The sequence below is a fragment of the Prunus dulcis genome, chromosome 3 (genome assembly GCF_902201215.1).
Source record: "Prunus dulcis chromosome 3, ALMONDv2, whole genome shotgun sequence".
NCBI classification, from domain to species: domain Eukaryota; kingdom Viridiplantae; phylum Streptophyta; class Magnoliopsida; order Rosales; family Rosaceae; genus Prunus; species Prunus dulcis.
In genome coordinates, this window is record NC_047652.1 from 23,772,308 (window position 1) to 23,793,036 (window position 20,729).

The 20,729-nt window shown below is 37.3% G+C and overlaps 4 protein-coding genes across 5 annotated transcripts; 3 read left to right on the forward strand and 1 right to left on the reverse strand.

The window, feature by feature from the left end:
- Nucleotides 1-389: 389 nt before the first annotated feature.
- LOC117622290 lies at nucleotides 390-3,164 on the reverse strand. Of its 2 annotated transcripts, XR_004584967.1 has the most exons (10): nucleotides 2,830-3,149; nucleotides 2,597-2,724; nucleotides 2,468-2,515; nucleotides 2,252-2,365; nucleotides 2,079-2,147; nucleotides 1,906-1,956; nucleotides 1,568-1,693; nucleotides 1,289-1,361; nucleotides 776-856; nucleotides 614-643 (listed from the first exon to the last, which is right to left on the reverse strand). XR_004584967.1 is itself a non-coding variant. In XM_034352921.1 (9 exons), the coding sequence occupies exons 1-9, from the start codon at nucleotides 2,996-2,998 to the stop codon at nucleotides 575-577; spliced, it is 855 nt and encodes a 284-aa protein (XP_034208812.1). In that variant the 5' UTR covers nucleotides 2,999-3,164; the 3' UTR covers nucleotides 390-574. The 2 variants fall into 2 exon arrangements, 1 of the variants encoding a protein (XP_034208812.1); XM_034352921.1 differs by lacking the exon at nucleotides 1,289-1,361 and having other exon boundaries at nucleotides 390-643; nucleotides 2,830-3,164.
- Nucleotides 3,165-5,173: 2,009 nt separating this feature from the next.
- Nucleotides 5,174-8,329, forward strand: LOC117621588 (triacylglycerol lipase 2-like). The gene is made up of 9 exons (XM_034352152.1): nucleotides 5,174-5,711; nucleotides 5,799-5,906; nucleotides 6,643-6,783; nucleotides 6,877-6,987; nucleotides 7,077-7,220; nucleotides 7,325-7,365; nucleotides 7,461-7,540; nucleotides 7,629-7,724; nucleotides 7,822-8,329. Exons 1-9 carry the CDS (start codon nucleotides 5,529-5,531, stop codon nucleotides 8,142-8,144), a joined length of 1,227 nt encoding a protein of 408 aa, XP_034208043.1. The 5' UTR covers nucleotides 5,174-5,528; the 3' UTR covers nucleotides 8,145-8,329.
- Nucleotides 8,330-8,792: 463 nt separating this feature from the next.
- On the forward strand, nucleotides 8,793-9,735 carry LOC117622742 (mavicyanin). The gene is made up of 2 exons (XM_034353509.1): nucleotides 8,793-9,021; nucleotides 9,120-9,735. Exons 1-2 carry the CDS (start codon nucleotides 8,856-8,858, stop codon nucleotides 9,470-9,472), a joined length of 519 nt encoding a protein of 172 aa, XP_034209400.1. The 5' UTR covers nucleotides 8,793-8,855; the 3' UTR covers nucleotides 9,473-9,735.
- An 897-nt stretch (nucleotides 9,736-10,632) lies between these two features.
- LOC117622452 (uridine kinase-like protein 1, chloroplastic) lies at nucleotides 10,633-15,756 on the forward strand. Its single transcript, XM_034353118.1, has 14 exons — nucleotides 10,633-10,986; nucleotides 11,120-11,211; nucleotides 11,334-11,403; nucleotides 11,607-11,725; nucleotides 11,993-12,089; nucleotides 12,743-12,822; nucleotides 12,999-13,193; nucleotides 13,819-13,902; nucleotides 13,988-14,048; nucleotides 14,257-14,317; nucleotides 14,419-14,512; nucleotides 14,621-14,693; nucleotides 15,167-15,249; nucleotides 15,341-15,756. Exons 1-14 carry the CDS (start codon nucleotides 10,809-10,811, stop codon nucleotides 15,485-15,487), a joined length of 1,434 nt encoding a protein of 477 aa, XP_034209009.1. The 5' UTR covers nucleotides 10,633-10,808; the 3' UTR covers nucleotides 15,488-15,756.
- The last annotated feature ends 4,973 nt before the right edge of the window (nucleotides 15,757-20,729 follow it).

Genomic DNA, 20,729 nt, shown 5'->3' on the forward strand with positions numbered 1-20,729 from the left:
GATTTTAAACAAAACGCAAGTAGAGTACACTAGTTTAGTGAAACCAAACTGCAAAATATCTGTCAAATTAGACAACATAGCCAGGGGAAAATTTGTGAATACGAAGAATATATAAAGTTGTTTCTAGGTGGGTCGGGCCCTTTTTTTAATTATTTTTATTCCGACTTTAAAGAAAACCACCTCTCTCTCTCTCACGACAGACCACCACCAGGCTTCCACCCGCAACGACCACCACCAGGCCTAGTCATGGAGGGATAAGAATTTGGATATCTTCAACTTTGTCATAAGCCAAGGGAAAAGACAACGATGGGATAGATCATTTTGTAATTAGGGTCTTTGATTGAAGGAAATACAGCGACAGATTTAGGGCCATTTAGAACATAAGAAAATCTAACAAAAAAGTGCATCAGATATCTTTAAAACTATTCTACATTCATGTTTGTAATGGTTACAGTTGCCGACCTATGCGTCAAATCTCCTAACTTAGGCCAACATAGTAACAGTTGCTATCAAATATACCTGTCAACAATATCAAATTCTCGAAAATTTCTTTCATTCAGAACCTGTGATGCTTTCAGCTAGTGAGTTTTGATGAGAGCAACATCCAAGCACTCATTACTGGGAAGGTGATTAATGCGGAAGCCTGTAAATTAGCAACTCCCATTAAGGACAATACCACAAGAAAATGCTTAGATGGGAACGTATTTCTTGAGAAAAAGCTGTGGCAGAGACGAGCACAGAAATAATTAAAGAACAAAGAAAATTGACTACATACCATAAAGAAAACTAATTCCTCATTTGCAAGAGCTGCTGTGAATTCATTCTTTTCCAGTTTCTCTTTGATGAAATGTTGTAACTGCATAAAGAAAGTTGAGGTTTTCAGGGATTGAGTAGCCGAACAACAGCAACAAAAATGTCTAGTAAATGAAGACTGACGAGGATATATGACCACCTCAAACAATGGATGAACAATTGAAGTAAACACGATATTTGAACTTTATACGACCTCATGAATATATAGAGAATTAATGCATTGGGAAAGCATGATAAAGAAAAATGAATAGAAAATCGTGCTTAAATTGCCTGGAATAGGATACTTAGGATTTCTATTCTATAACACCACTCCAAACCAGGAATGGGCAAAGGATGCATTTTTTAATTTTCAATTTCTTATTTTTCAAATCTAGATACTGTATTATGTAGGAAGCCAACAAATGGCTGTCAAGATTGTACATAATGGAGCAGTCCTCAACAATATAACCTATGCATTCATGGTAAGGAAACCTACTAAATGAGATTATTTAGGGTAATACAAGCATCTGTCATGTGCCAACATTAAGCAGCTTGTGCCTTCAGAGTTCCTGAAAATTAGAAAACCAACCACCAAATTTGGAAACTATGCTTTAAAAGTAAAGGGATATGCAAATGTAAACAACAGCAGAATGGCAGAAAGCTATAAAGATGTATCACAGGAATGGCCTCAGGGTCCTCCTAACAACATTGAAGAAATATTTTCCTTTTCCAACAGCTGTTACAGACCAATTAACAAAAGACTTTTGATACATACCTCATGGTGAGACCTTTTAAATTCTGCAAAGACTCTCTTGAACTGATGCAAAGCTCGAGAGAAATAGGATCTGAAGTTAGGCCCAAGCGTCTTCAGCAGAGGGTCATCAGAAAGGTTGTTTATGAACTGCAAACCATCAGATTTGTTGAGTTAATGTGAGATTATATTTTGTAAAAAGCAAAATAGGTCAATTGTCGAAAAGACTTGATGCTGTCAGTGCTGATGGGATTTAAGTTCCGACGACAGTTCACAGATGGTCAGAATATCATATTGACTATATATATCAACCTATCTGAAGTTCTGAACTACTACTACGAGTGTGGGATATCCAATATTACCTTCAAGAATATGCATCTTGTTAATTGTCTTTGAACCCTCATAGTCCTCATCTATTTATTTTTTTCAAAAAGAAACTAGCAAATATTAATGAATCAGCAAAACCAATTTCAGTAAAACTTTTGAATTTAGCAAATAAAGAACCTGAAGCCAGTTTCAAGCACAACATACTTACTTGTGTAATATGAAGAGCCTGCTCAAGTCGCTGAATTTGAATCCATTGTTCTGTAACAACGTCAGCCATCTGAAAGCAAAGAGAAAGAAGACAATGGCAAAATGAATACCACACTAACAACATCACAATCATAGTCATAGACCATAGATGGAGTGAGTACATCAGTGCATGACCTTTTGAGCCTGAGAGGCAACCGTTTGGAGTCTATCCTCAGTATCTTGTGCTTTAGACTCTAAAACATGAAGATCAAAGTTGTACTTTCTTGATGCAGTCCACAGAAGCCGTACCTAAAAAGCATTGCAAAGCCTAATTCTCAAATCCAACAAACTCCTTCTGCTACTTTTTCATTGAATTGAAATTTGCAAAAGGAAATTGAAAAAGATATGAACCTCTTCTTCTAAAGCCTTAAGCCTCTCATCAGTAGCCAATGAGTCTCCCTGTGACATTCAAATGCAACCAAATATTATAAATTTGCTTTCAATTCAGCACATACTTGAAATCTGATGACTTGAAGCTACCTTCAGAGTGGATAAAACAGACTGCAAATGATGGATCTTCTGCGCCATGTCGTCAATGCGCTTCTCGCGCTCTTCGATACGATCGATTTTCTCGGTCAGGTTTTGAATGCTTTCTGCTAGAACTGATTCTGCAGAACAAAATTAATAATAGCTAAGAAGAAAATCATGGGTAACAAATTGAAGAAAAAATATATATAAATAAAATACAATAAAGCTTGAAGTGGAGTAAATACCTAAGTGATCGATCTTGAGCTGGAATTGGTGGAGTTGGCAGAGGGAGGAATTGTCGTCGTTGTCGTTGATGTGGTGCGGTGAACATGTTGTTTGGGAGGGAGCGAAGAGAGAAGAGAATAAGGCGGGAAACAGGGAGACGAATGGAATTAGATGAATTAAGAGTCTCATGATCTGTTCTTCTGTGGTTTTGAAGGAAGGAAAATATCTGACTTGTGCTTCACTGCTTCGGCTTCCCAATCTCAATCTGAAGCTCAAAATTGCAGCTAGTTTTTTTCAATTTCGGGTTTCAGACTCAGTCCATTACTGGGCTGGTGCGTGAAAAAAGCCCAAATATGTGTAGTGTTTTGCTGGTAGGACTGAAGGGTTGAAAAAAATTAGTATTTTCATTTAGTTCTATTTTTTTAATGTAATTTTTAATATTTTATTTTCATTTTTTATCTATGTAGAGGTGGGCTTCACTTGCCACATCACCCCTCAAAAGGTGAATAACTGTACGGGTATGGGTACACCGATACTATATAATATGATTCCTAGATACGGCAAAACTTTAAAAACTAGGATATGAGTACGGCTTACACCTATCATGTTAAAATCATCCATTATAAGTTCAAAACATAAAACCAAACATATAAGTCTCCATATGATTCCATAAGATTTTATAATTTTGAAAACGACCTAACATATTTTCAAATATTTTCAAAATTACCCCTTTAAGTATCAGAAACATATTGGGACCATATCCTAGAAGTATTGGAAATGTATCGGAAGGTCAAACTTTTAGAAAAGTCCACGATACTTCTATATCCGCATTGGATACGTATCATAGGCATATCGTACCTATATTAGATACCAGCATACCCCTCTTGTTAGGAGTATCGGTGCAATATAGGTGAATAATGATCCATGTGTATGAAATTATAAAAACACCTTTATCACGTCATTATAGTTAACAGATTTTTGAACGAAGTTGACGACAAGGAATAAAGCGAGATTTACCTATAATTTTAAAGGGTATTGGTGTAAATAAGCCTTGGAAGAATGAAATATCGTGCCCATAGATTCAGCCCATCTCAAGTCATATACCAAACAAACAGGCTCTTTCGTGTTCTGGCTCATTTGAGAGACAGGCTTGTCAGTTGTATGTATGAGTTGCTGAAGATATTTATTATTTTTCCCATTCGACAAAAGAAAAAGGGAAAAAGAAACAAAGAGAAAGTGGAACTTGCAGAAAGTGGCAGAGCACAGAAGTGAGTTGTGGTTTTGATTCTTATTCTTAAGCACCATTCAGCACCAAGTCAGTCAGTCAATGTGAAAGGAAGAATTGAAATTGTGTGAAAAAGGCATGAGCCCCATTGTGATTATTGATATATTGATTTTGCGGAGGCATGAAGGATGATGGGGTCATTGGGGTGGTCTTGGAAAGGAACAAGTGGGGCTCATGTTCGTGGCTCAATTCCTCATTCCAACATGATACGCCTCAATGTTAGAAGTGAGTTCACACAAGGGTTTTTATTTTAATTTAATACAAACGAACTTAAGGACTTTATGTATGGGTAAATATTCTTATTCACTTAAGCTACAAGTCCCTTGTGAGTTCAGACATTGTATAATTGGCGAGTGATCTAGCTAGGGTCACTATCACTGTGGGGCAATCATGCAACTCGTTTGACACGTGTCATGGAATTGAAACAAATAAAAATTAGGTCGAAGTTAACATATGATACATTATTATTAATGGCGTCACTTGATTTCAAACACTATGACTATTTGGATTAAACATCCGTATCCCATGGGATGTGCTGAAAACATATCAGAACAGAACCGATCGCCATTTCCTTTCCCATATAAAATGCTACACAGCCTAGCCAGCAACAGATAAGTGCTGCGAGGAATCTTCCATTTATGTGGTTCCTAAAGCTAGTTGGTCAACTCAATGTGAAATAATGTTGTTCTTCCAGTTCTTCCAACTCTTGGATCTCACATCGGTTGATTGAAAGGAAAGAAAACAGCAAAAGAAAAAAGAAGTGTCTTGCAACCTGAGCCACATGCATCCACATGAACACCACCACCAGACTTGTTTGAGTTGCAGAACGCTAACTCAACGTAAAATATAGTAAATTCAATTGAAGCCCTGTTTGTTAAACCCCTTGAGAATACAGACAAACAAATACAATCTGATCCAATTCTTTTATCCATTACCTCTCCAAAAATTTCCGTTTTAGATGGGTCCAAATCCAAAATCCAAAAATCGCAACGTGGAGCCCACATACGCGAAGATTTTTATCCTAATCCATACGAGTAGAGTATGCACTCCTCCCATACAGTCCAGACCGATTTAGCTAGCTAGCTCAGGTCTGGAAATTGCGACTGCAATTCCAGCTCTCGATCAATTTGCTTGCAAATGATCAGTTGCTTGATGATAAGAGAGGACATCCCCAGTGGGGCCCACATCCATTCCCCTTGTCATCACTGGAAATGAACGTGAAAATCCCCCCCATCACATCGTATATCCTACTAGTCCGTCACTCTAGCAATGAATTAGGAGATAAAGAAAGAAAAAGAAAAGAAGAAAAAAAACAACTCGTTTTCTCACTCTGTGTCTGTCTTTTTCTTCAGCTAGCCTATATATATAAAGCCCTCAACAAGCCAATTTTCAATATCACAATAACAAAACCAAGGAACACAAAGTATATATAATATGGCTGCAACCTTGGCTAGCTTTTGCCTCCTAGTCTTGGTGGCAGCCCTAGCACCTCATCGAGCTTACGCCTCCATTCGTAGCTCACTTGGCCACAAACGTGCTGCTGCTGCGGCTGCCCCAACAGTCGGTATATGTGCGTCTTCGGTGCTTGTATATGGCTACCAATGCCAGGAGCTTCAGGTAAGAGCTTGATGAATTAAGTCACTGCACTGTAGCTGCATATAATTCAATCAATTAGGTTTGAATTAATTAATTTGTGTTGTTCAGGTGACAACCCAAGATGGTTACATACTGAGTTTGCAAAGAATCCCAGAAGGTCGTCATAGTAATGGGACTAAGAAGCCGCCGGTCTTAATTCAACATGGTGTCCTTGTGGTAAGTTTCCTCTTCTTCTCTGCTCTGCATATCATCACCCTGATTCTGCTTCTGCTTCTGTTTCTGTTTGATCTTTGATCATTAAACATTATTGCACATATTCATTAAAGTTGCTTTTCAGTGCCACATTTTGGTACCAAAGTTGCTTTTTTCGACTATTCAAGTGAAAAAAGTCAAAGGGAGAGGACACTATCAGTGAATATAGCATGTGCCCTGTAATTCTTTCAAATGGCCTATGATGTCACTTAAACTACACTTAAAATTAGCATCTTGCACGCATTTAATAACAAATTGAAAAGCAATATCTTTACAAAAGTGGATGCTAGAATTACGCTCCTGGAAATGGCTGCAGATCCAAAACAGAGGGTCCATGTTTGCCTATAAAGTCAATAAGAAGAAGAAAGAAACAGAGGAAAACAGAGCAGACTTCACGCTATTTAGATTAGACGTACAAATTTGTTCAGATTGTTGAACAAAACTTGTCCACTTAAATACCAAGTAATAGTTTTTGTGTGCACACAAAACAAAAATTGGATTTAAGTTTTCAAAAAGTGGTTCAGAGACTCTGCTTCTGCTTCTGCTTCTGATGAGGCAAAAAGAATCCCATCAGAAACTGTCCCAAAAAATGATGCACCGCCTCAGGCATAATTCCATTGGTGCAAAATTCAAGACACGGATAACTGCTCTTGGTAATGACCATAATTGAGGGGTTTCTATATTGTGTATGTGGGTGCAGGATGGAGTCACCTGGCTCTTAAATTCTCCGGATAAAAATCTACCGTTGATTTTGGCTGATAATGGGTTTGATGTGTGGATTGCTAACACCAGAGGGACCAGGTTTAGCCGACGACATACTTCCATGGACCCCTCCGATCCGGTTCTTACACTATACACTCTCTCACTTCAGCTCTCTCTGTTTCTTAGTAGTATGTCCTTATTGCTTAATGAGTTGTGATTTGAAACATGTCAGAAATTTTGGAATTGGTCTTGGGATGAACTGGTGGCCTTTGACCTACCAGCTGTTTTTGATTTCGTGTATAGCAAAACAGGACAGAAGGTTAATTACGTGGGCCATTCACTGGTGAGGAAAATGCACATATCTTGGTAAATTGAATTTCAAATCAAGGACATGCAATGCAACATGTTGAAGAATCCATGTGAATTTGGCAGGGTACTTTGTTTGCATTGGCATCGTTATCAGATGGGAAACTGGTGGACCAGATGAAGTCGGCAGCCTTGTTGAGCCCCATTGCTTATTTGAGTCACATGAACACTGCACTTGGCGTGGCTGCTGCAAAGGCCTTTGTTGGTGAGGTACAAATTCATTCAGTTGTTAGTCAATAATTTCTTATACAATTTAAGATATGATTTTACCAGTCCCAAACGAACTCTAATTAAGCATATGATTTTACCAACAGATCACTACGCTATTCGGTCTTGCCGAGTTCAATCCAAAAGGGTAAGAATCCACCATGAAATAAATGTTAAATACCTCTTCATCTCACAGCATTAGGATTTTAACTTGGTGTAATTTGAGGTTTCTCTTAATTGCAGGGAGCCTGTGGCCCAATTTCTCAATGCTCTGTGTGTTTATCCGGGGGTTGACTGCTATGACTTACTAGAAGCAGTTACTGGTATAATTAGCCACTTCTCGTTATCTCTAATTATTAATTATCTTGCAGCTAAGCTATTAACTACTTCCGTAAATTTATCTGATTTAAGGAAAAAACTGCTGCCTCAATTCTTCCACTGTTGATCTTTTCCTGAAGAATGAGCCTCAGTCAACATCCACCAGGAACATGGTGCACTTGGCTCAAAGTAAGTTCCTTTATCCAACTTACACCCCATCAGTTTAAAGTAATGGTGCCAATTAAACTACTTGTTTAAACTAATTGTGACATAAATTAACTTGCAGCTGTGCGAGATGGGGTGTTGGCAAAATACAACTACGGGAGACTAGACTACAATTTGATGCATTATGGGAAATTTAGCCCTCCAATTTATAACCTATCCAACATTCCCCATAACCTTCCTCTGTTCCTCAGCTATGGCGGCCGAGACTCGCTCTCTGATATTCGGGACGTGGAGCTTTTACTTGATATTCTTAAGCTTCATGATGTGGGCAAGCTGACTGTTCAGTACATAAAAGACTATGCACATGCAGACTTCATCATGGGGTTGAATGCCAAGGACATTGTGTACAATCAAGTTACTGCCTTTTTCCAGCAGCAACAATAATATTACAACTGAGATTGAAGTTGAGTTGAAATCAGCTGCAACTTGCAAACCATATCATGAGCACCTTAAGCTCTAATTTGTGGTAAAATGTATCCAGAAATTTTGAACAATATATGTCGGTTTTAAAGTTGATGAGCAAAATATTTTAATGAATCAAACAATCAATGTCATGACATTGATGATGACGAGCACAAGCTATAGTGAATAGACTTTCTTCATTTGGTCCTTGTCTTAGTTCGTCTGATGATTCTGACATTTTGTTTTGATTTTAAATTTGAGTTCCAAGGGCAAGCTGCTGGCCTTTTCGAGTGAATATGATCACCGCCAGGGTAGCTTTGTTTCAACGCCAAGCTTCCTCCACGACCTTTTGCCCACCAACTAGTTTTGCTTTGCGGACAAACCAAACTCTCTCAAGTCTTAACATAATCGCATTTCACAAACTCAGTCCTCTTGCTTCTCGGGGCAATTTGATAATTTGGAGGGTCCTTGATGTTCATCTTATGAAAATGAAACTTCCCAAGTTATCAAGATTACAAATATTGTTTTTCATAATTTATAATAATAACAACAGTAATAAACCAAACAGAACTCCCCTGTATATATATAGTTGGTAATAGGCATGGGAAAGCTCAGACTCAGACATTGAAAGGAGTTTAGAAGCAAAGAAGTCTAGAGAGAGAGAGAGAGAGAGAGAACATAAGAATATACAGAATGGGGCGCAGGAACACAATTTTGTTGGTGTTGGTTTTTGTAGGTTTGATCACAAAGAAGGGCTTCGCAGCACAACTCACAGTTGGAGGAAGCCAAGGTTGGGATGAGTCCACAGACTTCAACTCTTGGGCATCTGCCCAAAAATTCAAGGTTGGCGATCAACTTGGTATGTAAACAAACCCTCTTTATCTAATAATTATATTTTTAGTGTGGATTTGATTAGCATAATAATGCCACAACCAATGTGATTAATATTGTTGACAGTTTTCAAGTACTCTTCGGGGCTGCACAGCTTGGTGGAGCTACCAAATGAGAGTGCCTACAAGAGCTGTGACCTTGGCGGTGCATTAGACTCCAAGAATAGCGGCAATGACGTGGTGAAGTTGACCAAGGCTGGTACACGATATTTTGCTTGTGGCACTTTAGGCCACTGTGGCCAAGGCATGAAGGTGAAGATCACTACTGTCGATGGAAATGCACCTTCTTCTCCGGCATCGGCATCATCATCGTCGTCATCTTCTGATGCTTCTCCTGCTTCAACTTCCCTGCATTCCATTACGTCATTCGTTGTGCTTGCTGCATTATCTGCAACCGTTGTTCTGCTTTCTATGTTTTGAACTTCGTTTGAGGGTATTTGCCATATTGGGTCTACTTATTACCACCATGGACGTATCATTTTATTTGGATTTTGGAGATAAATTATAGCCAGTGCTGAGTTTGTGATTCAAACTCAGAACTTGATATTTTTGGTTTTGTTTCATTGTGATTGAAATTTGAAGGAAGAGGAGAATAAAAGTGGTAGGGATTGCTATATATAACCCTGGCCTGATTTTTGTACAATACTATGAATCAACCCTCATCTCCTGTTGGATTTTCCCTACTAATTTTTCTTCTATTGATTGCAGAAAAAATTACATATCCTATATGGTTTCAACTCCACTCTCCACATATCCGACCTTAACCTCCTTAGACATATCCTATATACTCTTAAATTTATTTATTTTTCCATTATTGTTACATCTAGAAAAGAAGCATACATGGACTTAGTCAAGTTTGCTAGAGTAGATATGCTCCTCCACTCTTCACCCGAGTTCGAATCCTTCACTCGGTAGTTTGAATCCCTCAGGCGCGGAAGTGCATGCGGAGAGGCTAGTATATATATAAAACAAAATGCAGAGAATGGTAAAAAATTCAAAATACCAGAAAATGCCCTTAGTTAATGCAAATATTAAAAATTGAAATTATTAATTAAATGAGGATAATATGAAAAATTCACACTTTTTCATATAAAAAAATTAAAATTAAAAGAAATATATATCTTATTTTTATAGAACACAACTACCCATTATCATTTTTAAATTTTAAAATAAATTTAAATTTTTTTAAAAAAGCCTCTTGTAGGTGCAGAAGTGTGTGCGGAGAGGCTAATATATAGATTTAAAAAAATCGAAAACAGTTAGGTCGATGTCATCGTTTTGGCGCACAAATTTTGCACGAAAAAAAAGAAGATAAAAAATGGATCTGGCATATTCCTCCTTTGCCAATCCAAAATCAGAAAATTCAAAACAATATCAAAAAAGGAGTAATTTTTTGGTGTTCCGGATACACTACGTGACTGGTGTACTATTTAATAGATAAAAGACATGAAATATTTGCAATGTAGCCCGCCACATGTTATAAAAAGATATACAGTAAATTAGACAATAATTCCACATGTTCGATATTTATTAGATGATACACTAGCCACGTTGTGTACCGGAACATATAAAAATTTCTTGACAAACCCAAAAATAAAGCGTGAATCCTAGGCGCCCGAACAAATCGTGACGCAGCTGCAAGGTCCTATTCTGTCAGCGCTGAGCTCTTTTGATTTTTGAAGGCAGTTGAAGTGTCGTGCTGTAACAAATTCAGTCCGAAACACACAACCAGAGAGTGACAGCAAGAGTGAAAACCATGCCGGAGGAGACGACCACCATAGACTACGTGATGGAGGCAGCGTCCGGGCCCCACTTCTCGGGGCTCCGACTTGACGGCCTCCTCTCATCTCCACGTTCTGCATCGTCTTCCTCTCCTGCTTCCGCTGCTTCAAACCCAGCCGACCCCAACGCCACCAAGCAGCCCTTCGTCATTGGTACTATTAACTCTCTCATTCGTCTTTCTTCACATTTTCACAGAACATCCAATCAATTTAAATTTGTTTCAGTCACATCCCTGCCGCAACTACATTTTCTTTCAATTTGATTGTTGTTGCGGTGATTGATTAGGTGTTTCGGGAGGTACGGCTTCTGGTAAGACCACGGTTTGCGACATGATCATCCAACAGCTTCACGATCATCGGGTCGTCCTTGTCAATCAGGTTAGGGTTTGGTGTCCATTATGCTTACCTTGCCTTTTTCTGCCTGCAAAATTCCGTCATTAGTTGATTTTACTTTATGCTTAATAAAATTCTCTGATTAGTTTCATTTGGCCGTGTCGTAGGATTCATTTTACCGTGGTTTGACACCTGAGGAATCTGAACGGGTGCATGAGTATAATTTTGATCATCCTGGTAATCGTTTTATTATAAAAAGTCAAATTTACTTTCCTATTCTTGATGTCTGCTGCCAAGAAATTAGGCTGTATGCTGTTCTATCTGTACTATGCAACTCTGGCAGTTATGGAGTGACAGATAAAGTTTTGTTGGGGTTTTTCTTTAGCCTATGGACATTATTTGTAAAATTTTATTGATTATGTATGGCTTGCATTTTTCAGATGCTTTTGACACTGAGCAACTTTTAGAGTGCGTTCAAAAGCTAAAATGTGGCCAATCTGTCCAAGTTCCGATTTATGATTTTAAGATCCATCGACGAAGTTCTGATACTTTCCGGCAGGTACTCAAATCATTTATGTGTTTTTATTCCTTTTTTTTTTGTTTTTTTTGTTTTTTTTTGTTTTTTTTGTTAGGAGTATCTAGCTTGTTTGGCATGTAGAATTAGTGTACTGGTAACATTGTACTATTTATTATTATTATTCTTATATTACTTTATTAACTATCATTATTATTAGTATTGTTACCATTTTTACTCTTCTCAAGGTTTGTTTTGACTTCTAATTGTCGTTTTCTTCCCTTTTAATCATTTTATTTACTGATTTTTCAGGTGAATGCTTCCGATGTAATAATTTTGGAGGGAATTCTGGTATTCCACGATCAACGTGTCCGAAATCTGATGAACATGAAGATTTTTGTCGATACAGGTTTGATTTTCTCTTTCTAAATTTTTGTCGTTGTCATTATTTTTATTGTCTTGTTATGTTCCTTTATGGTCATCTCATCTTTTAGATTTCCATGATTGTTTTGCTTTGCATGGCATGTTAGTTTGAGTGCTATGTACGGACATTATGCCTTCTTGTATAGGTCTAGCAATTCCTCTGTAATCAAATGTATATGTTACGACAAAGAAATAGAAATAGATATTGATCAAAGAAATCCAGAGAAGGCAAGGAATTTCAGAGCTGGTTGCGTGTTCTTGTACTGCCTATTAAGATTCAGTTGCCAATTAGCAATTTATGCTGATTATAAACCATAGGCGTTAGGCACTTGGGTGGCGAATAATATATTCTACCTTTTGCCGGTCCATATAGAATGGCTTCAGTTTTTAAAAATTTATATAAACTCAAAATTGCCTATAGGTTATTATCAAACATTCGTTCTTTAAGAGTGCTTCTATTCCCATCCAACTTTATGGGTTGGCCAGTCTCTGTATGCGCATGAGGAGCAGGTCATAACCTTTTTTAGATTATGCTCTCTCTTTCTCTCTCTCTCTCTCTCTCTCTCTCTCTCTCTCTCTCTCTCTCTCTCTCTCTCTTTCTCTCTCTCTGTGAATATTTGTTATCTTGTTTTTGTCCAGATGCTGATGTAAGGCTTGCTCGTAGAATAAGACGAGACACAGTTGAGAGGGGGAGGGACATAAACTCTGTTCTTGAAATGGTAAGACCCCATGCTTGAACAGTCTCCTTGCACACAATTGAATCATCATAATTTTCTGTGGATTTGAGTAAGAACATAGGGTGGCTCTTTTATGGTTTAATTGCCTTGTAATTCCGCTGAGATTTTATTGTTTCAACTCTTAAAATCACATTGGTAGCATTATTTTAATTGTGCAGTATGCCAAGTTTGTCAAGCCTGCTTTTGATGATTTTGTTCACCCATCAAAGAAGTATGCTGATGTGATCATTCCCCGTGGTGGTGATAATCATGTAGCCATTGATTTGATTGTGCAACATATTCAAACAAAGCTTGGTCAGCATGACCTCTGCAAAATTTATCCCAATATGTATGTTATTCAGTCAACATTTCAGGTATGCCTTTTGTTTTATTTGTGATTTGGTGTTATAGACATATTCTTCACCTTCTGTCTTTTGGGGGCATTAGGAATTTGGTAGTCTTGGCTATGGTTGTTGATCCTAAGACTCTCAAGTACAAATTATTTATTGTATGTTGAATTCAATTATTGGCCTTGTTTTTCGTTGAGCTTTGGCCCAAAAATTCTACTACTAAATGCCAGTAACTAGAATAACTGTACAACTCTGAGTGCAGAAAACAGTGAGATTGTGGATTATACAAAGCAGCGTCAGATGAGTTGGGTTGGGTAGGGTATGTGTCTGGTAGGTGAAGGCTAAAGATAGTTATGTCAACTTGGTTTCTGTTTCTGGGCTTATGGCATATCAGTGAGAGAACTTTCCAAACCCCTTTTCTGGGCACCTTCTATGTCCACCTCCAACCAAATATTTAAATTTCAGCGCTGAAAAGTGTGATCAATCAGATTTCATGGTTGACTGGCCCAAGTTTATTTGAATATTTATGTCACTTGCATTATGATGGACCCTGTAACCTGAAAGGTTGTCCCAACAGTCTGCAATCCGATGACTGTTTCTTCACTTTCATCTCTTTATAGTCCTTAATCGAGTTTTTCTCATGTTACAGATTAGAGGTATGCATACACTGATTCGAGACCGAGAAATATCAAAGCATGACTTTGTATTTTATTCAGATCGGCTAATTCGTCTGGTATTTTCCGTTTCAGGCTTAGTCAAGTTTCATTAACCTACCAGAGTTCAGCTTTTTTGTTCTTATACTTTGATGTGGCCTCTAGGTTGTGGAGCATGGCCTTGGCCATTTGCCATTCACAGAGAAGCAAGTAGTAACTCCAACAGGTATGTTGATTACATGTCTTTACCCTCTTATTTCCTGCTCCATACTCGATTCAGAACTTTGTTTGTTTTGGGTTGGGAGGATTTTGGATTTTCCGTTGGAGGGGGAGGTGCGTTGCTAGTTGAATGATTGGATTGTGAAGCTCACATCCAATGTTTATTTAAGTAAAGAGTATTATGTCTTTGAAATTTTGTATTTATTCTATTTCAGCATCAGTATATACTGGGGTTGATTTCTGCAAGAAATTGTGTGGGGTTTCAATTGTTCGAAGGTGAGCTTTAAATCAGGTATTGATTTTAAAAGTTTTATTTATCCGGCAGGCAAAATATGTGTTGTCGGGTCTTAACTATCTTTCCATGTTTATTATGTAAGTGGTGAGAGCATGGAAAATGCATTACGTGCATGCTGCAAAGGAATAAAAATTGGAAAGATTCTGATTCACCGTGATGGAGACAATGGGAAACAGGTAACCTTATAACTGTTTCTGAAGTAGGAGAAAAATTACGAAGAGCTAACCCCTCCCTCTCAAACTTAATACAAATTGTGTATAACCGAGTAACTATAACTTAAGCAGCTTATATACGAGAAGCTTCCCAAGGATATTTCAGAACGCCATGTCCTGCTTCTAGACCCCGTCCTTGCTACAGGTAATCCCATTGGTTTCCTTTGAAGTTCTGTTGTCCTTCTTTGGTACCTGCATATATTGAGAAAAAATGTAGTTGGTGATGGAAGAAAACTTTTGGACTCTAGTGTTTTCTTATTCTCATTGCTCAAGATGCACAGGAGTGATAGAAAGATAACATCATTTGTTTATTATGTCTTATGCCATTCCTGCCAAAGAGTATGTTGTGAGACATACTGCAGAATGTGGAAATTGAAATGTGCAGGGCATGTTGGCTTTTGCTAGCTAGAAATCGGAGTCCGTTTTTTATTTTCATAATTTGGGCACTGGACTCTTTTTTTTTTTCATGTATATATTAGTTACTCTAAGAATTTCAAATTAAAAACAAAAATAGGCTTGGTTTATCAAATTCCTGACCCATCCTGCTGAGAAGGGCATTCTTTTGAACTTTTGCTTGCTTGTGAGTGAAAAGTGACAATCCACATTACTGGCTTGTAGGTAACTCAGCTAACCAGGCTATTGAACTTCTCATACAGAAAGGAGTTCCTGAAGCACATATAATATTCTTAAACCTTATCTCTGTGAGTTTTTCTCGATGCTGACCGACACTGTTTTTCTGTACAATGTCAACATTTGTTTGATTATTTTTACCATTGTTTCCTTCTGCCTTAGGCCCCTGAAGGAATCCATTGTGTTTCCAAACGGTTTCCATCGTTGAAGATTGTCACTTCAGAGATTGATGTTGCACTGAATGAAGAATTCCGTGTGATACCAGGAATGGGTGAATTTGGTGATCGGTACTTTGGCACTGATGATTGATCGCAGAGATAAGTGCATATTGTAGATTGTGATCCTAAAATATTTGGGCTCCTGTGGCCTTGAAATAGATGGTTATACAGAAACACCAATGAGATTGGCTTATGCATCTTTTGTTACCGGAACTATGTAGTGTGTATTGGCGCTATTTACAAATTCTATAGTTCGACTGCTTGACTTGTTTCAACCTATATGATCTTACTGTGATGGATGGAGGAAAATTATAAACAGTTTCATGTTTAATTAATATAATATAATGTCCTCGTGTGAAATCTGTAAAATTTGGGTATCTTTAAAATATAAATATATATATTTATTTATATGGGCTTTCTCCATTACGGATTACTAATTTGCGGATTGAATGCGGATTTCTATTTGGAACCGTTAGATGTCATTGGCAGTGGAGATTTAACATAAAAGCAAAACATAAAAAATACCCCTTTGCACCCCCATTTGAGAAACAAAGAAACAACAGACAGACACATCCAATTCAAGAGACCTGTGCTTCTCTTTCGTATTTCCCACCAAAGAAACATTTCTTCCCCGTGCATTTCGGAGTTCTCTTTCCCACCTGAAGAATTTTGCTCCAAGCTTTACTCCAAACTAAGGGGCCATAGCTCAAAGAACAGAATTTGAGAACCAAACTAAATTAAAGTGTAGTCACTGACAGCAAACAATAAGAGCTTCTCCACAAGAGTTAATTTTTCTTTAGTTTTTATTTTTATTTTTGCTGACAGCAAACCCAAGAGGCACCAACCTCTCAAATCTCTCAGAAGATTCTCTCAACGGTTTTTTCTCTTTCTTTTTTTCCTTATACTGATAGAATTAGACGCAGAAGATGTTGACGAGTCCTTACTTAGTTAGAATTTTGGTTCCTTATTTTATTAGAATTTTGGGTACTTATCAATTATTATTTAGTCCTGTTGTAATAGAGATTTACTTCATATTGTAATTTAGATATATTTCCTATTTTATTTAGGGTTAACACATCTTTGTACTTGTATAAATACCTCAATATTGGAGAATAATAATAAGATGAGCGTATCTGAGCATAACTGAATATTTGCCCTACTTTATTTGACATAGTATCATAGCCAGGTTCTTAACCTGTGATAACCTCTGCCAAATTGAGAGTCGTTGGCACTCCTCATCCCTAACCCATCATGGGTCTTCATCTTGTATAGTCATCTTCTTTTGTTCATCCTCTCATATGTGTTATCACCGCACCTAGCCTTCACATGCTTCTTTGCTATTGTTCCAAAATTTTTATTTTTCATCTTTGTATGGCAGATGGTCTTTCTTGATGTTTCAGCTTCTCTATCTTTGAAACTTCATAACAAGTCTCTTTACTCCGTGAGCCTCGTCACTGCTCATCGAGCCGTTGCTTTCCTCCGTGAGCCTCGTCACCGCTCGCCGAGCCTTTCCTTTGACTGTTCTGCCGGTCTCTATCTTCTTCGGCAACTCTCTTGAATTGTCTTTCCGCTTCTCAGTTTTGAGCACCCTTTCTCTATTTCTCTCTTTGCTCTATTTAGCTCTCTTTTATTTATGTTTATCTCTTTTGTTTGTCTATGCCCAATGCCTGGTGTTTGTTGTGTTCTTTCCCCACACCATCTCTTCATCTTTGTCATATCTTCAGTCCCATTCCTATGTTTCCGCTGCTGTATGACTCCCGTGATGCCTTATGCTTCTCCTCTTTCTTTTACAAAGGTTCTATATATATTTAAAATTTTGTCTCTCTCTCTTTTGGTGGGTGTTGATTTTTCTTTTGTTTTTTGTTTTTTTTTTTAGCACCTTATCTTTGTCTTTGTCTTTGTTCATGATTTGTTGGGTTTCCTCCCTTACTATTCTCTTTTTCTAAAGTTTTTTCTTCACTGGACAACCGTATGCTACCACATTCCCCTCTTGCATTTGTTTCTACCATGAGACTGGCATGTTTGAGTCTTTTTATTATTATTTCAATTTGTCTTCTCTCAAATCTCAACCCTTTACCAGTGTCAAATTTGATAGGGAGGTAGATGCAACTTTATTTGGGTGCTGCAACTTTATTTTTCAATGTTGCTTTCTCCAAATCTCGACTCTCATACATCGTCGGATTTGAGGGGGAGTGACACCGTTGCTCATCTATTCCCTTCAATTCAGCTATCTATCTGCTATGGCTGATTCTTCTACATCTGAGCGTCAGTCAACTTCTGTTTCTTAAGTGCCACTTTTCTTATGGTTCAGATGACCCCTTCTCTTCAGGAGGAGAGGGGGAGTGAAGAGAAGTTGTCTTTGCAATAATGGAAGTATTTGTCATTGTTATTGCTGTTGACTACTATGTCCTTTGCTGGTGCCAGTATCGTTGCTCATACCTGTTATGGTGCCAATATTGTTGCTCATGTCTTTGCTGGTGTGTTTTCGTTGATGTGGCCATTGTCGTTGTTGTTGTTGTGACCTTGCCTTTTGCCTTTGCTTCTGCCTTACCTCTGTCGTGCTTACAGAATTACTGTGTTTTACCTTACCTATTATCGTGCTCACAAGATTTCTGTGTTCTGCCTTATCTGCAGTGTTCACAGGGTTTCTGTGTTCTACTTTTATGTGCTCTTCTATGTGCCCTATTTGTTAGGGTTTGTCAGTGTTTCACTTGTGGTTTATGACAAAGTCTTCTCTACAGTTGTTCGATTGGTCAATCGAGTATGATGTTCTATGACTCGCTTGTCAAGTTGGGAGTGCGAAATATCTTTGCCCAACTTGAGGGGGAGTGTTGGAGAGTCCTTACTTAGTTAGGATTTTGGTTTCTTATTTTATTAGAATTTTGGTTACTTACCAATTATTATTTAGTCCTATTGTAATAGAGATTTACTTTCTATTGTAATTTAGATATATTTCCTATTTTATTTAGGGTTAACACATCTTTGTACTTGTATAAATACCTCCATATTGGAGAATAATAATAAGATGAGCGTATCTGAGCATAACTGAATATTTGCCATTCTTTGTTTGACAGAAGACACCAAGTCCCAAATGACCCTAAACCCAGGCTTCACAGCCTCCTCCCTCTTTGGTGCTGGTATTGACAAGCGATGGCCTGCCTCCACCTTGAGTGATAATTTTCTATTTTTTTATTCCAGAACCACAAAAAAACCATCAAAGCCAGAAACCCACAAGCACAAGAAGAAGAAGAATAATAAAATCCCCCAACAGTCCAAGCCACAATCCCAATAGTCCAAACCACAAACCCATCAACTCCACAAACATACCTGAAGTATTTTGCCAGAGAAATGTGGTTAAATGTTTCTTTGGTGGGAAAGACGATAGAGAAGCACAGGCCTCCTGGATTGGATGGGTCTGCCTGTTGTTTCTTTGTTTCTCAAATGGTGGTGCAAAGAGGTATTTTTTATGTTTTGTTTTTTATGTTAAATCTCCACCGCCAATGACATCTAACGGTTCCAAATAGAAATCCGCATTCAATCCGCAAATTAGTAATCCGTAATAGAGAAAGCCCCTCTATATATATATATATATATAGGACCTCTTCTTCCATTTTGACGACGACGTCTAATAGTTTCTTTGAACATGGAGATGGAGCAGACCAAGTATTATTCGAGAATTTATCAAAAATAGCCAAAATTTGACCCCCAATTTAAAAAGAGTGCTGCTATTTTTACTCATATGTCATATTTCCTCACCTACTTTATTTTTAAAATTTTATAGACAAATTTACCCCTTTGCAAAATGACTTTTAAGGACTTAAAGAAAAAACCTCAACCATAAAATACAAACTCAGTTTCATAAGAATTAAAAAGGAAAAAAATTCCTTAATTAAACAAAGAGACGCCAAATAATGAATGAAAGAGGGAATTTTTGGGAGAATGTTCCATTTCTATATATTGTTCTTTTTTTTTTTAGAACAAGGACTTCATGAATTCCAAACTGAAATTGAGATGCTTTCAAAGCCCAGACACAGGCAATTTGTCTCTTTGATTGATTTTTGCGAAGAAGACGATGAGATGGTTCTTGTTTATGATTACATGGCTAATGGGACTCTAAAGGAACACCTGTACAAGAGCAACCAACCTCCCATGGAAACAAAGGTTGGGAATTTGCATTGGAGCTGCTAGAGGTTGAGATTATCTTCATACTCGTACCAGTTACACCATCATCCGTACAGATGTGAAAACCACAAACATGCTATTGGGTAGATAAAGTGTCCGATTTCGGTCTATCAAAATATTAATCAAAATCAAACCCATAATTAGTACAGTGGTGAAGGGTAGCTTTTGAGGGGAGGGCGGAGAATAAAACACATAAAGAAAATATATCTCCCCAGTATTAATGAATGATGAGAGATGGAATTTTTGGATTCAAGAGACAGAGACGCTTGCAGAGAAGAATAAGTAAGAGGAAGAAAGACATTAAACTCAACGTTTATTGAAGAATAACTTTTATTTTTTAATTTATGTTTTTAAGAAAAATATATTTGTATGTTTTAATTATGAGAAAAACCAAAGCAAAGGATTTGGATCCCTAATGGATTAGCAAAGAGAATTTTCTTGAATTAATAATTAAATGATATTTTAGTAATAATGGTGGGTGGAAATATATGATTTTATTTTTTCCAATTTACATGGTGGGTGGGAAGATAAGGTGAGTGAGAAAATAAGGCAGGGAGTGGAAATAGCAGCACTCTTTAAAAAATGTTAGTTTTTGTAAAATATTTCAAATATAGCAAAAAATTCACCTAAATAGACATAAATGCTCTCAAATTTAAAACCCACATAAACCTAAGAAAGAAAACCTTATTAGATTGAGAATCTTTGTACATACGTGCAGACGTATTGCTGCCCTAGTCAAACAGTGAGTGCAGTTCTTCCTTGATTCTTCATTCAGTTTTTTCTTCGTCCATTCTTCATACTATATTATATTACATATAGGGTAGACATTCAACAACAATTTTTTTTTTTTGGGGGTAAATTAAACAGAAAATTGTATACAATGAATATGAATTGTGAAGCATAAGAAACATAAGCCAGACTTTTTCCATTCACATCAAGATAAAAGTTTTCTCTGTCTGCAGATTATTGCACTTTAAACTTCCTTGCCTAACTTCTATGGTTTTTACTTCCCTTTTATATTTAACTTGCATTTTAGGTATTAATATAGAGTTTTAATTACAATTATGGCAGTTAATGAAATGCTTAGAATACATTATAAATAAAATATGAGGTCTGATGGCAACGATATAAAAACACAGGAATATTATTGA

Excerpts from the sequence above, each read along its gene's own strand:
- LOC117622290 (XM_034352921.1), bottom strand. The coding sequence starts at position 2,998 with ATGAGACTCTTAATTCATCTAATTCCATTCGTCTCCCTGTTTCCCGCC. Across the intron at positions 1,694-1,905 it reads CAAGATGCATATTCTTGAAG|TTCATAAACAACCTTTCTGA; the intron begins GTAATATTGGAT and ends GATGGTTTGCAG. Across the intron at positions 857-1,567 it reads TTAAAAGGTCTCACCATGAG|TTACAACATTTCATCAAAGA; the intron begins GTATGTATCAAA and ends TTCTTTATGCAG.
- LOC117621588 (XM_034352152.1), top strand. The coding sequence starts at position 5,529 with ATGGCTGCAACCTTGGCTAGCTTTTGCCTCCTAGTCTTGGTGGCAGCC. Across the intron at positions 7,366-7,460 it reads GCCGAGTTCAATCCAAAAGG|GGAGCCTGTGGCCCAATTTC; the intron begins GTAAGAATCCAC and ends TCTTAATTGCAG. Across the intron at positions 7,725-7,821 it reads CATGGTGCACTTGGCTCAAA|CTGTGCGAGATGGGGTGTTG; the intron begins GTAAGTTCCTTT and ends ATTAACTTGCAG.
- LOC117622742 (XM_034353509.1), top strand. The coding sequence starts at position 8,856 with ATGGGGCGCAGGAACACAATTTTGTTGGTGTTGGTTTTTGTAGGTTTG. Across the intron at positions 9,022-9,119 it reads CAAGGTTGGCGATCAACTTG|TTTTCAAGTACTCTTCGGGG; the intron begins GTATGTAAACAA and ends TATTGTTGACAG.
- LOC117622452 (XM_034353118.1), top strand. The coding sequence starts at position 10,809 with ATGCCGGAGGAGACGACCACCATAGACTACGTGATGGAGGCAGCGTCC. Across the intron at positions 11,726-11,992 it reads GTTCTGATACTTTCCGGCAG|GTGAATGCTTCCGATGTAAT; the intron begins GTACTCAAATCA and ends CTGATTTTTCAG. Across the intron at positions 13,903-13,987 it reads CAGATCGGCTAATTCGTCTG|GTTGTGGAGCATGGCCTTGG; the intron begins GTATTTTCCGTT and ends TGTGGCCTCTAG.